Below are 13,588 nucleotides of genomic sequence, written 5' to 3' on the forward strand. Positions count from 1 at the left end.
AAAATAACAAAAAGATAAGTACTTTATCTTGCTCAAAATGTCACATAGGGAGGTAGCCACATTAGAGGGAATCATCTCTAGTTATTTACATATTATCCAATGTTTCTAGTCAGGCTTTAAAAGCACTTACAGCCAGAGACTCACTGTTCCTACTCACAATAAAAAACACAATAGATGAAAATTATACACTTGGCTGACAAAGGACTGAAAATCCTGAAGCAGAACAATCCTACACAATCCTAAAATATACTCTGTACAGCAACGAAGTCGCTATTCAAAAGCCTTCTGCCTGATGCACTAAATATTCCGTCATCGTACTGAACAGGTTGGGCATCATTTCATTAACTTTGATGTTGCAACTGAACTTACAGAACCAAAAGTTGTAACAGGCGCCAGCCACCTTACGAACAATTAACACAGGCCGGGGTGTGAACGCTGGCAGACCTGCAAGCGCGGCTGTGCAGCACCCTAAGCTGCTGCTGCCTCCTTGACTCCAGCTCCCCCTCTGGCTCTGGCCAGTCCCGTGTGCCAGGGACGAGCTCAGGTGGGCGATGAGCTGGTCAGGGAGTGGATCCGGCAGCAGCTCATTTTTCTTCTCTACCTTTCAGCAACATCGAGTTCTTCAACCGTGTGACTAAGAATCCAAGTGGCTACGACTATCCCATGTTAGACTGGTTTAGGCTGCCATGGAGTTACATCCCAAGACAGCTTAACCAAGAAAAATAATAGAAAAATCGTCTGGGTGAATAGAAAATAATAATAGAAAAATTGCCTTAAAAAAAAAGTTTTGGAAAACTTAATAGAAAATAAAAAAAGAAAAAGAAAAAAGAAAAAGAAGGAAAAAAAATCAGTTAAAATATCTGAAAACCTCTCTTAGTACTAATCCGTTTTAACATCTTTTTCAGGAAGGGAGAATAGGAACATCTTCAAAAAGGAAGTGATCATTCTTCCGAGTGCAAAAAAACTATCTGAGGTGACTGGGAGTTGTTGCAACTGCCATTTTGGTGGTCTTCAAAAGTTTCAATGAAAACAAAGCATACGTGCACAGAAGGGAAAAGAACAGTCAGGACAGAAATGCAGCCTGTTTCTGTTGCTCACTGCCACTCACAGCCATTTGCGAAAACGACAGGCAGAACAGAGTCTTCCCAGGCTGCAATCACCACACTTTAAGCATATCTATGTTGGCAGGACGCTAGCCCCACCCTCCCTTGCTGAGAATTTTGCCTCCCTCCTTCCAACAGTGGTACTTTGCTGGTAATATGGTAAGCCGGTTCAAGGAGTTAACCTGGCCTAAAGCTATTCAACTCCCCACCATGCCACCCCCTCAAGAGAAAGGGCGGGCTTACGTGAAGCCAGGAAAGCAGTGGAGTTAGTCTAGTCTTTCAGAACAGGGGCAAGAAAAGCCTTCTGCAATTACTGAAGACTCCTGGGGTCCCAAAGAAAGAGTAGCGTAAACCTCACTCTGCCCTGTCCCCTTTACTTCTGATAAGACTATATACAGAATATATATTCTCTGTAAGAAGAGAGTCTCTTCTAAGAGTCTCTAAGAATCTAAAATAGGTGAAAGAGAAATACCACATTTTCTCATTGTCTTACAGAGCAAGGCTGCCTTATTGCTGGTGCATTAGTTTTGGCCCATTCTTTTGCTTACCGAAGATGTATTTTGGCACGGTCTTGCAGTGTTATCAACAGGCCTTTCAGGTTTTTTTGCCCACTTTCATGAAGAATTATTGTGAGACACACCAACCTGAACAACCTACTACGTGAGATGCAGAATGGTCCCCCAGAAACATTTCCTTGGCCTTAACACAACAGTTAACATATGCACACAGTGAAGCCAGGGCCCTTCTTGTCTCAGGGTAACATCTCACCCAGAGGTCAGCTTCACCGGAAATTCTATACAGCTTTGCCTATCATTGAAGAAAATAGTCTCCTCTTTCTCAAACATGCTTGATTACATTTTTCAATGTTAAAAAAAAAAAAGTTCATTTTCAGGCTCTGATGAAGTGCGAAAAATATCAACTCAAAATGAAAAATCAGTGCTCCTGAAGAGACTTTCTGGAATGAATACATTTGGGGCACTCTTAGTTATTTCTGACTGATATATCTCTGAGACAAATTATTCAATCCATTATCACTGCTTTTGAATTGTCTGACCTTATTTACATCTCAATTTCATGTTATGCAGAACTGTCCTCTGTGACCTTACAAAAATACATATACTGACTGAAAATGTACTGAAGGACTAAAACATTTTGTAAAGACTATTCTGCTTTTGGGAAGTGTAAGGAAAACAAAACCTTACCTGGGAGCCTCTTGTTAATACATGTAAGAACTGAATGCCAAAAAGCCTTGCCATTTCACTTGTTCTGCCAATCAAATCCAGTGTTTCTAACAACTGCAGATTCCCACGGACCCGGCTAATATAATGATCAACCATTTTCCATCTGTGAAAGCAAACACCTAGTTATAAACAGTCAGAAGAGTGCTGCTCTTTCTCCTAAGAAAAATATATTTTTAAGATAGCTTGTTACAGACCAGCAAATATAATTTCCCATAGGACATTTTCATATGGTTCTTTCAAAAACATGACAAACAAACACACACTTACATACTCTAAGACAGATACAAAATGTGACATACTATATACTGTTTTCCTTACTGCCCTAAAGGATTAGTAAAACAATCTGGAGTTTTTCTTCATTTGATTAAATGTTTCTTTATTTGAGCAGACTTTTGTGGAAACAATCTTCCGTTAAAAAAAAAAAAAAAAAAAAAAAAAAAAAGCTGAATGTGAATTCATAATCTCAACACTAAATTAAGTTTCCATCCATGCCAGAAGTATTTAAGTTTTAAAGAAATTATTGTGTGTATGTCATGATCAGTCTTCTCACAGTATTATGAATTGTTCACACCACACAATACCAACATGCTCCAAGGAAGACTAAAGCTCAGCGTGATACGTGTGACTGTGCATGTGTAACATCTTGTATATTGTTTTGTACTATACTTAAAGCTTAGCTTTGTTGCTTGGTAGGAAATAAAATGGAAACCTGACAGTTCATTAGAAGCCCTTCTGATGAGTTATACAGAAAATAACAACCTTACAGAACTCAAAAATAGTAATTCTATTCAAATACCTTGAAACTGCAACTCAAAAATTGATTTTTGTGTATTTTAAATAGAAAAACAGAAAAATGATATAATGTTGAGGGTGTAACCATGCAATAGAATGCAGCAGAACAGATAAGCTCATCTAAACTGCTGCATCTAGACTGTTCCAATGCCAGACCCACATTATTTCTATGTTGATTTTAGCCTATATCTATCCAATGTTTAGAATCTTAAAAAAAAAACCAAAACAAAAAAAACCCCACAACTCTTAAGAATGGATCAACAGATCATTACCTGTAGACATCTGTCTTGTTATCAAACCAATCAGACAGAACTCGAAAAGTAAATAAAGGAAAACGCTGATGAAGAACATGAAAGCCCACATTTTCAAAAGTATAGTTCGTTAGATCCACCTAAGAAAAAAAAATACAAAGGATGGGGTAAAAATCTGTAATATCTTTCACAGTCAAGAAAAGCTATGCTTCTAAAAATTTTAACAACTAATTTATGCCTTTTTAAATTAGGATTTTTTTTTGAAGTTTTTAAGTCCATAACCATCTACAAGTCAGGAAAAATATCCCTCATCAATTGAAAAGAGTACGTGGAACTAAGTAAGCAGGTTCTTTTTTACTGTGAGAGTGCCTGAACGCTGGAACAGGTTGCCCAGAGAGGTGGTGGAGCCTCCATCCTTAGAATTATTCAAAACCCAACTGGACAGGGTCCTGGGCAACCTGCTCTAGCTGACCCTGCTTGAGTAGGGCAGTTGGATCAGGTGATCTCCAGAGGCCCCTTCCAACCCCAGCTACTTTGTGATAGGTTACCAAGACCAAATCTGAATTTGGTCAGAACAAAGTTTGTTAAGACTGAATCGGTTAAAGATAAAATGTGAGATGCTGAATAGCAAAACAATGAGTAGGTCTGACAGCTCAAAATAAGTTTAAGTGTTTAATTAGTAATGGTACCATACTAGCTGGCTTGCTGAAACACGTAAACTGTTCTCAAGACCAACACAGAAGGGAAAAGGACTACTTTTAAGAAACATTACTGAAAAACAATTGCTTCAGTATTTTACATTTTAGTGATATATAAAATCCATGTCTCACAAAGTAGCAGACAGCTCTATTTGGGAAGTAACAGTGTATGAATAAAGAATAAGACCTACATAAATTACACGAAAAATCCAAAAGTCTACAACAATTAAAGAAAAAATATCAGGTACATTAAATTGTTTTTAAACTTTACCTCATGTCTCATAATTCTCCAAATATTTAGGACAATTCTCCCGACAATATTTATTTCACTCATTGTATCCGACCCGTATTCATCTAGCTCAGCTGCAAATCTGTTCTCTTTCTTATCATCTAAAGACATTAAAAGAGAATATATTTAGGCAAGTTATAGTACAGTCAACATCAGCTCAAGCTATCCCTTTGACAATTTGAGCTCTCCAGAAAAATAAGAATTCCTAAGGGCTATTACTGATTGTACAAGATTATTTATTTACCAGTCCCCACAAAATCTCTAAATAAAGCTCCCCCATGCTTTTACTCTCTTGCATATCTCTCTGAAGATAACCCTTCCTCTGGTTTCACTGAAGTGGTGTCCATGGCAATATATTCTCACAGCGAATGTATTGGTTAAGCAATGCTGAATGTTATTTGAGAGCTAGCTGCACGCACATTAGTGCACAACATGGAAAAAAAGAAAAGAAAAGGAAAAAAAAAAGAAGTGATCTCTGCCCCAGAGAGACTCGAGGCTTTACTTGTGATGATCTTATACAACCAGAACCAGGTCACGGGAGAGGAAATTCAGCGCCTTTTATAGTGTGAAACCACCACACTGGGAGCAGGTAGACATATATCTGGATAGCACAAAAGGAGAGAAGGAAATAGGAAGGAACAAATGCAGTGGCAGAAGTAGCAGTCGGATTCTTTCTGCCAGACACTGGTTACTACAGCACAGGAAAAATAACCCTCTTTGGACATCCTTTTTTTATTTGATGCTTTGAAAAAATACAACAGCACAAGAGAAGACAGTCTTTTTGCTGTATGTTTCTTAAAACTGTCTTTTTTCAGTGAACCTATGACTTTGGAATTCTTTTCTGGGTTTAGATAGGTATTTTAAAAGCACATAGCACAATTTAAAATTCAGTATCAAAAAAACCCCAGTATGTTTTCATATAGTTATCAAGGTTCTTTTAGGGCTACCTCCACAAACTATCACCTCCAGTCTTGTTCCTTCTTATTAATTTAACAGAAGAGAAAGCATTTTGAGACAACTTTCCCACAAATCTAAATTCATACCCCATTTTTCAAATATTTGTTGTGTTCTCTGTCTGACACCATTTATCAGATATCCCTGTACGGCATCCTACTAACAAAAAACAGGTAACATTTTGGGCAGAGAGTATAAAAGTGTTGATACACAATGCTGTGCAATAACGATCAGAATTGGGCGACTAGTTCCTCAGATGGCCACGAAGCATATTTACCCTTGATGACAAAAGTGAAAATTCTCTGAAATTCAGCAAGACTGCTATAAAACAACATAATACAGACCAGCATCTTTATTTTGATCTTTCAAATGTGTATCATATCGAAATACAGTTAAAAAAAACAACCCTATTTCTTATTGACTGACCTTATCAATAAATCACAGAGCCATGACAAAATTTAGCAGGCCTTTCATACACTTCATCAAAATGCATGCCATCTTTTTAACTTCCATATTGTTTCAGATTTTTAAGCAGAAAAAAAATCCTATGTATTTGAATGGAGAAGAATCCCACCAGCAGCAACAGTTTTTCTTCTGATCATTTTATATGCTTGACCTCCTGCAAAAGTGAGGAGCTTTGATTTTTTTGCCCTCAATTATTTTTCTACTAGTAGCAGAAATTGTCCTGTTCTGTTCACATCCACTTATTTTCCCCAATGTCATCCTGGTTCCCCTCTTTTGATATGTCTAGGAGATTCCCTATGCTTCTTCAGTCCGCTTCATGTCTTGCTGCTAAAGACAGGTACTTAAGTGTACAGCAGTCACGAAAGAAAACTGCTGTCCTGATGAGCAAGAGACTCTGCATACAATGAATTACAAGAGCCTACAATGTTCTGCAGCTGATGCAGGATACATGTCCAAAGCCTCTTTGGAAACAGAAAGTACTGAGAAGCAGAACTGAACACTTTCTGGTGTGTGAGATGAAATAAAAAAAGTATCCTCTCATCCTGTTACCCACTCCCTAACTTTGAGCTGTGATGCAAAGGAGAAAACAGGAGGCCACGGTGCACATACAAAAAAATGCCACTACGCACAGGCACAGTACTCACTTCTCTTGTGGTGTGTCCTAATGACTTATGAATAGTTCACTTCTAAATGGCAGAGGCAGCACCAGACTCAGCCAATAAAGCAAAACCAGAGAGAAGTCCAGCTTTCCTTTGTTAAGTTGAAATCACAGGAAAGGGAAGGAAAAGTACCTTCCATCTTTATTTCAATAGGAGGAAAGAGGAGCATGCTGCTTGAAGGAGCAGGAGTTTCCTGGTCTGAAAATACAGCATGTGAAGGAGGGAGGGAAATATGAAGCATAGGGGTTGGAAAAGCAAGAGGAACACAGATGGGGTCAAAACCATGGACAAAGAGGCCACAAAGCAACAGAGAACGCAACACTTGTATGTTTATGGTCACACATGCAAGATGGTCACACATGCAAGACCACACTTATGGCACATTTTCAGAAGGATCTCATCAGTGTGAACATCTCCTATCCCTCCCCTGCTGTTCAGCCTAAAAAGAAGTTACTTACCTTACAATAACACTAGCTCTTGGAAATATGTTATTGTTATGTATTCCACTTCTGGGTGTATATCTACCATCTGGCACAACAACTTGTGTATTATGAATACCATGTGGAGACCATGCCTGTGTCCTGCATGCCTCTTAAACTTCATGGCCAAAGACATTAAGGGTTAAAATCCTCCATTTCTCCACTAAAACTGAATCCAGGTTGTGTGGGACTCCATATTTTTAGGGAAGGAAGACTGACTGTGAAATATGTGGGGACGTCACCTCTAAGAATCATAAAGGGGAGAGACAGAGAGAGAAAACAAACTTTTCTTCTTGGATACATGTGTATCCCACTTCTAGTAACTCCAAAACCAGCTTTGATCATGGAGGTGGGTACCAAGAGCTTCACAGATACAGCTGCTAGCTCTGCATCAACTGCAGTGCAAACATGGCTGTCCTGCGAGTCAACAGCTCTGACTCAGCCTTGGAAATGAAGGCAGAACGACATTAGTTACTTGTCCTGAACTGGAGAGGTTATCTGTTGAGTCAGACTTCTTCAGTAGGGCAGTACACTTTTGTGATCTTCAGAGCTTTGGAAAACCTTTCAGTATAATACTTACCACTCCTCTAACCAATGACTGCACATCTTGAAGGGTAAGAGGTCAAAAGTTTTTTCTGAATTTTCTTCACCTGAAGACCATACCCAAGGGCACCACCTCAACTGGAGCCATCAAGGGAATTTAATGACAAGGTTCGTGCAATTAGCTATTCTTCCTGCAGAACAAATTTGAAATCTTTGTGCTGAAGAGGGAAACTTGTGACCTTGGCTGGCCAGTCCATAATTAAACTATAACATGTTCTTGCTTTTATGAATTAAGCATTTAAAAATTCACTGACACTCAGTGGCTGACAACTTTCAACTGAAGATACTATATTTTTAATACGTTTTCTTGTCCCTGTGTGTTGCTTTGGATGGTATGTATTAGAACCTTTCTAAAGAGGCAACAGGTATCAGAGGTATCAAAAGATTTTGAAGGTATCCAAAAATTGAACAAATATTCACACCTCAAGAAAGGAGCAAGTAAACTCAGCAGACTGTTTAAGCTGTGAAGGTAAAGGTCCTGCCACAGCTCTAGATGAGTCTGAAACTTTAATTTCCAACCCAGAAACTACCAGAAATTAATGAATGAGTGGAGAATTTTATGCACTTTGTGAGAAAACTTCTACTCTAACTTGACAGGGATTTTCAAAATTATTATTAAGAGTTAACAGAAGACCAAGAAGTTGTAAAACTTAATAAAACGAAAAGAGCTGGAACAAGATGGAACCACTCACAGAACATACTTGATATCCATCTTTTCTAAAACACCATGCTCTCCCAGCCAGACAGATAGGATGCAAACATAAAAGATGCTCTGTTGGGTGAGCTCCAAAAGATGCATGTAGCCCACTATCATGTTCTGTCAATACGCAAAACAAGATGCCTTAGAAATAGGGGAAGCATATATTTATAACCTCTTGAGAACTCTCCCAGCATCTAATCAGCTGCAGCTTCCTGGGACAGACATCACTCTCATACTTAGTAATTCCCAATGTTTTCTTCTTCCAAGAGCTTACCTCCTCTTGAAGCCATGTACACTTTAAGCATTCATACTCCCTTGTGGCAATGAGCTCAACAGTTCAATAACCCAGGGTGAAGGATCAACTCCATTTCTGAATCTGCCATTTGCTAGTTTAATTGAGTGCCTTCTGGTTCTTGTATTGGAAAAGACCATGAACAATCAATTGCTATTTCCCTTCATACCCCTCAAGATTTTATAGGCTTCTATCTTCCTTCCTCAGTTTTGTCATTTCTGGAATCCTAACTTATTTAGTCACTAGCCACCTTTGGATTACCATTCTCATCTTTCCCAGTTCTCTTCTATCCGTTTTGATTGCGGAGAAGTGAGGAAGAGGCCAGAACTGCAATATTTAAGGTGCAGACACACTACAGATTCATACATGCACATTCTACTTTCTCTCTTCCTCTCTCCATAATTCCTAACATTTCATTTGCTTTTTCAGTCATTACAGAACAACAGCATCAAGTTTTTAATAAGACAATCAGAGGCAAGCACTTCTTACGCCATGGCTATGTAGTTTCTGTACAGCTCTTCAGCAAGAGCCCTGTCAAAAGCTGCTTGGGCGTGGAGGGGATTTTGTTTTTTAAAATCAAATCTCCCTCATCCACTTCTTTTTTGACAATAAAAATTTTGAGAGATGGTTTGGCACTTTACAAAACTGATGTTGACTCTTCTCAAGTGTATTGTATTTATACAGCAGTTCACTAATTCCACTCTTCAGAATTACAGCTTCTATTAATTTGCTAAGTACAGACATCAGCTTGCCATTCTCCTGGATAACTTTCCCCAAGTTTGCAAGGAAAAACAATCTTTTCCTGAATGTTGGAGGAAAGCATTCAACAGTCAGGTCAGAAACGTTTTCCCTTAGTACCACAACAGCTATTTAGGCAGAGGTTTTATTATGGAAGAACACTGCTCAGGAACATTTTTATGTCCTCATATCCCAGCCACAGAAACTGTCTATCATGATTACGGTAGGTACCTTGAACAACATATCTGCATATGACTGAAGCCAAGGAGAAGGAAGAGAAGGTTTTGTAGTGGGAGAGCCTCCAGGAATTCAAAACTTTTTGTAATTTATTTGTTCTATGGAACTACAACTGGAACTAACATTGAAAAATACACAATGCACAGAAAACGGGATTGTTTGTCAGTGATAGTAACAAGACAGCATTGGGGAGCAGTTTCAGCAGCTCTGCTTAAGCTTTCTACTTCAGGATGTTGGCATGCAAGATGGAGGCCTGGAAGAAACACACACACAACTATTCAAAATGAGTCTAGATTCATGGATACAGCACATACTCAGAAGTGGAATACACAAGGAATTTCAAAATTCAGAAAACAGTGAAAACCAGTACCACATTGGAATTTCAATTTTTTATTTTTTTGTAATTATACCTGTTACAATGTAACAGCAACAACAGCATTCCATACCAAAAATTACCCTGCATTTATTTTAATTTACTTGCAAATTTCAACTTATTTCCGTTGAAACTGATGCCCTATGCAGTAACTTACCTGGCACACGAGAAATCATCTGGCATAAGCCAACATTTAGTGCAGCAGCCCTCTGTAAGAGATAACCCCAGGAATGCATCCGGACTTCATAGCCTAGCAAAATGTCTGGGTCATATCTGGAGAGGGGGAAAAAAGGAAAATGAGCTTCATATTATTTAAGAAAACATTTTCCATGAGCAGAGCACAAACAGGATTTCATTCTAGTCATGGTGATTTTAACCAAAAAAAGAAAGCCACGGCGGATTTCTATGAAAGCACCATCTGGTCTAGGAGACAATATTTAAAACACAGACAACCCTCCTGCAAACTTGTAGGATTTTCTATAATGTACAACTGAAACATTCTTTAGAAAGAGTATTTTCATTGGGAAAGCAATAAATTTTTTAATAGTGCTTTTCTGTCTTTAGAAATAAAGAACAATATCTGGATCTAATCAGTTTTTAGATATGCTATATTGATCATAACTACAACCTGACTACTGGCACAAGACAGATCTGCAATAAAATATAGTCCAGTAGCTTCAAACTTTGTTGTACTATTTTCACTTATAAAAGTTCACCTTTGAGGAAAGCGTTTCCATGCTTTTACTGTTGCTGCCAGAGCAACAGCCCTGTGAGAAAAGATGCAATTTGCTACTAAGATAACTGCATGCTTTGCAAATACTAGTGTGTCATGCATACTGCAATATAGTTTATAATAATCAGAGCAGACCTCTGGTCCTAAATGGTAACTCTTCTTATTGAGAAAGTTCTTATTGAACAGTTATTGAGCAGTTGAGTAATCTGTCAAAAATGAAACATGGAGAAAAGCAACCATAATCACTCCTTCTATTTAAATCCCTCTAGTTTTAAGATAAACAACTTCTTTCTATAAGATGCACAAGAAAAGCTCATTTTATGCTGTACCTCATGCCAGGTGGAAGATTTGGTTGGCTCAGGTATAAGACACAGAAAAGGCAGTTTTCTGACGCAATCACTGCCTATCTTCCAACTCAGGCCTCAGAGAAGAGTTGACCACACAGAAGGACAAGCAAGCTGACTTTGAAGTCAACGCTCAGGTAAGAGTTATCTCAGAGGAGCCTGCATCACCCACCCTTCGAGTCGGCATTATTAAAAACAGAAGTCATGGCCTGGGAAGCTGGTCACTTGCAGGATAAGAGGCTAAGAATTTTCTTGGGCTGTGCAGAAAAGGATTGGCCAAAGCAACATCATATTTCTATTGTTTTTATACTCCCAAAACAAAGGTGGCTTTACTGGGAAGGATAGCTGCATCTTTCAATGCAGCTTGGTCAAGGGGTTTTGAGTTCCAGCAGGAAGGATTCAATGCAACTGAATGACCAAAGGGCCGCCCTCGGGAGGTAGAAGACAACAACCTGAGGGTCCTGTGCCACAGACTATGTTCAACCCTGTGACAAGATGCAGGCTTGCAGACCTTAGGTTTTGGGAAAAGCAGGCAAGGGCATCAGTTTCTGGGCAAGATCACTGTACCTTTTACATCCTTGAACAGATCAAAAAATGGCAACATTTGTTGACTGTGAGATATAGGAGAATACTCTATCCTCAAATCCTAAGTTAAAGTTATATCATAGTCGTGACAAATGATGCTTCAGACTTTCATTTAATGGGAAAGTGTCTTCCTTGCATGTGTGTCCCAGCCAAAGGTATATGACAACTTAAAGCAGCAACTACTCCAAGAATAGTTTCAAAAAAGAAGTTCTCTGCACTTCTGCCATAGACACTAAATTTTTATTAAAAATAAGAGAAAAAGTATTATCTGACTTCTTATTCAGCAGGGCAATGTCTTTGTTACATTTCAGGATTTTGCATCAGCTAGCATAAGTTACAAAATCCATATTACCACCTATTTCCACCTGTGAAGGGATAGCTTTAATACAATTTTTGGCTAAAGCAAAAGATTATAATTCTTAAATTTATAGTATTATAGAGATATTAAAAGACCAGACCTTTGAATTTGGGGGCTATTTTGCTATTTGCTGTTCATGTCAAATGAATGGTTCTTTGCTTCTGGACACAGCAAACTGATCAGGAGTGAAGGAAATAGAATTACTCATTTCTGAACTCTGTTCTACCCATAGCAAGTGTTACAAAACCAAGGCTACTTGGAACTTTTTATGAACAAATGAATAAAGTTAGCCTGCAGTTCCTTCCAGCAACAGAACCACGATGTCAAAAAAAGTTATCACCACTTGCTGCTCCAGAAAATACAGAATGATTGCCAATTAAGGTTCCAAAATTATGAATAGTCTCCAGCTAAGCTTTGAAATAAAAAGGAAATATGTAATGGTTTAAACAGTCATAAAATAAACTTGAAAAATTAATGCATTTTCACATTAATTCTTGCAACTAGACTCTTCTGGTACTAGCATATTGCAAAATGTTGCTGATTATTCAAAATGAAGGAAAACATTACAGAAACAGTAATTTATGTTCATATTTGAAAACTGGTTTCAAATTGTCCAAAATGGAAAATACTTGTAGATTTTTTGCAGAGCAAGACATTATGCAGACGGGTTCCATGACAGATGTGTACTTGAATGAGAAACTTGTGAATAACTGCTTACATAGTACAGAAAACAGTATTTATTATGCCACGGGTGGCTTGCTCTTTTAAGACGTTACCAAATAGACCCCATCATACTGTTGGGAGCAGCAGGTTGCCAGAAGTGCACTAGCAATTACTATCTGTGGTGAAGGAAAGTTGCTTTGTATTTTTTTCCTTGCAGAAGAGAAGCATTACCTACCTCACTCCTTACTTAACCAAATTTTAGTGGGCTATTGTATTGTATTATTCTTGTATAATTCTTATTCTGGTCTTGTATCTTCTCTAGTATTTCTGTTCGTATGGCACCTGAATACAACATTTCATCACTTTTTGAGTTAATCTATTCACTTTTAAGCTAACGGATAAAAAGATTCCCATATCATCTGCATATAATCCTAAGACTTGTTTCTCTGGTCTGCTTCAGATGGGAAGAAGTTTTATAGGTCTAGACATGAAAATGCTTTAATTTTTTGTGATGCTTTCAGATGCACACCTTTTTTGTGAGAATTAACTGTTGAGCTTAACTTAAATTGCATATTTTAAACAATTCTTATGTAAATCTACATTTAGGTTTCAAAGTTTATCACTCAGAAGATGGCAAAAAATGAGTATGCTAGTTCTGAACTCAGAATCCTGCTTGTACAGGTCCTTTAAGGACTGCCTATAATGGCAAGTTACTGAGTCAGACAGCATCACTTTTCAGTGCATTACTTGCACGGCTTTTCCTTCCCAACTAGACACTGCATGTACATTAAGGGAAGGGTTTCATTTCAACTAATTTAGGCATCTCAAGTTTTATAAGCTGGTCTCTTTATTATTAATGGAGGAAAAAAAGGCCCTTTCAGGTGAACCATCCATATAACTTTAGCCTCCTTTCGCAGAATGAGATGCTATTCTTTCCATCTAATATAAATGGAGATCAAGGTTACTACTTAGACATAGACAATGAAAAGTAGATGTCTAAATTTCAGGCAGACAACTCTCAAAGTTATCTA

At 38.1% G+C, this 13,588-nt stretch overlaps 1 protein-coding gene across 1 annotated transcript in view; it reads right to left on the bottom strand.

Moving 5' to 3' along the window:
• REV3L (REV3 like, DNA directed polymerase zeta catalytic subunit) overlaps nt 1–13,588 on the bottom strand; it is a 126,772-nt gene that overhangs the window by 15,148 nt on the left and 98,036 nt on the right. Inside the window, exons 19-22 of the mRNA XM_064508887.1 lie at nt 10,032–10,147; nt 4,357–4,475; nt 3,409–3,527; nt 2,306–2,447 (exon numbers count right to left, since the gene is read on the bottom strand). Of these exons, the coding sequence (XP_064364957.1) occupies nt 2,306–2,447; nt 3,409–3,527; nt 4,357–4,475; nt 10,032–10,147 (496 nt within the window). The remainder of the gene's footprint in view (nt 1–2,305; nt 2,448–3,408; nt 3,528–4,356; nt 4,476–10,031; nt 10,148–13,588) is intronic.

Source organism: Dromaius novaehollandiae, chromosome 3 (genome assembly GCF_036370855.1).
Source record: "Dromaius novaehollandiae isolate bDroNov1 chromosome 3, bDroNov1.hap1, whole genome shotgun sequence".
Lineage (NCBI taxonomy): Eukaryota > Metazoa > Chordata > Aves > Casuariiformes > Dromaiidae > Dromaius > Dromaius novaehollandiae.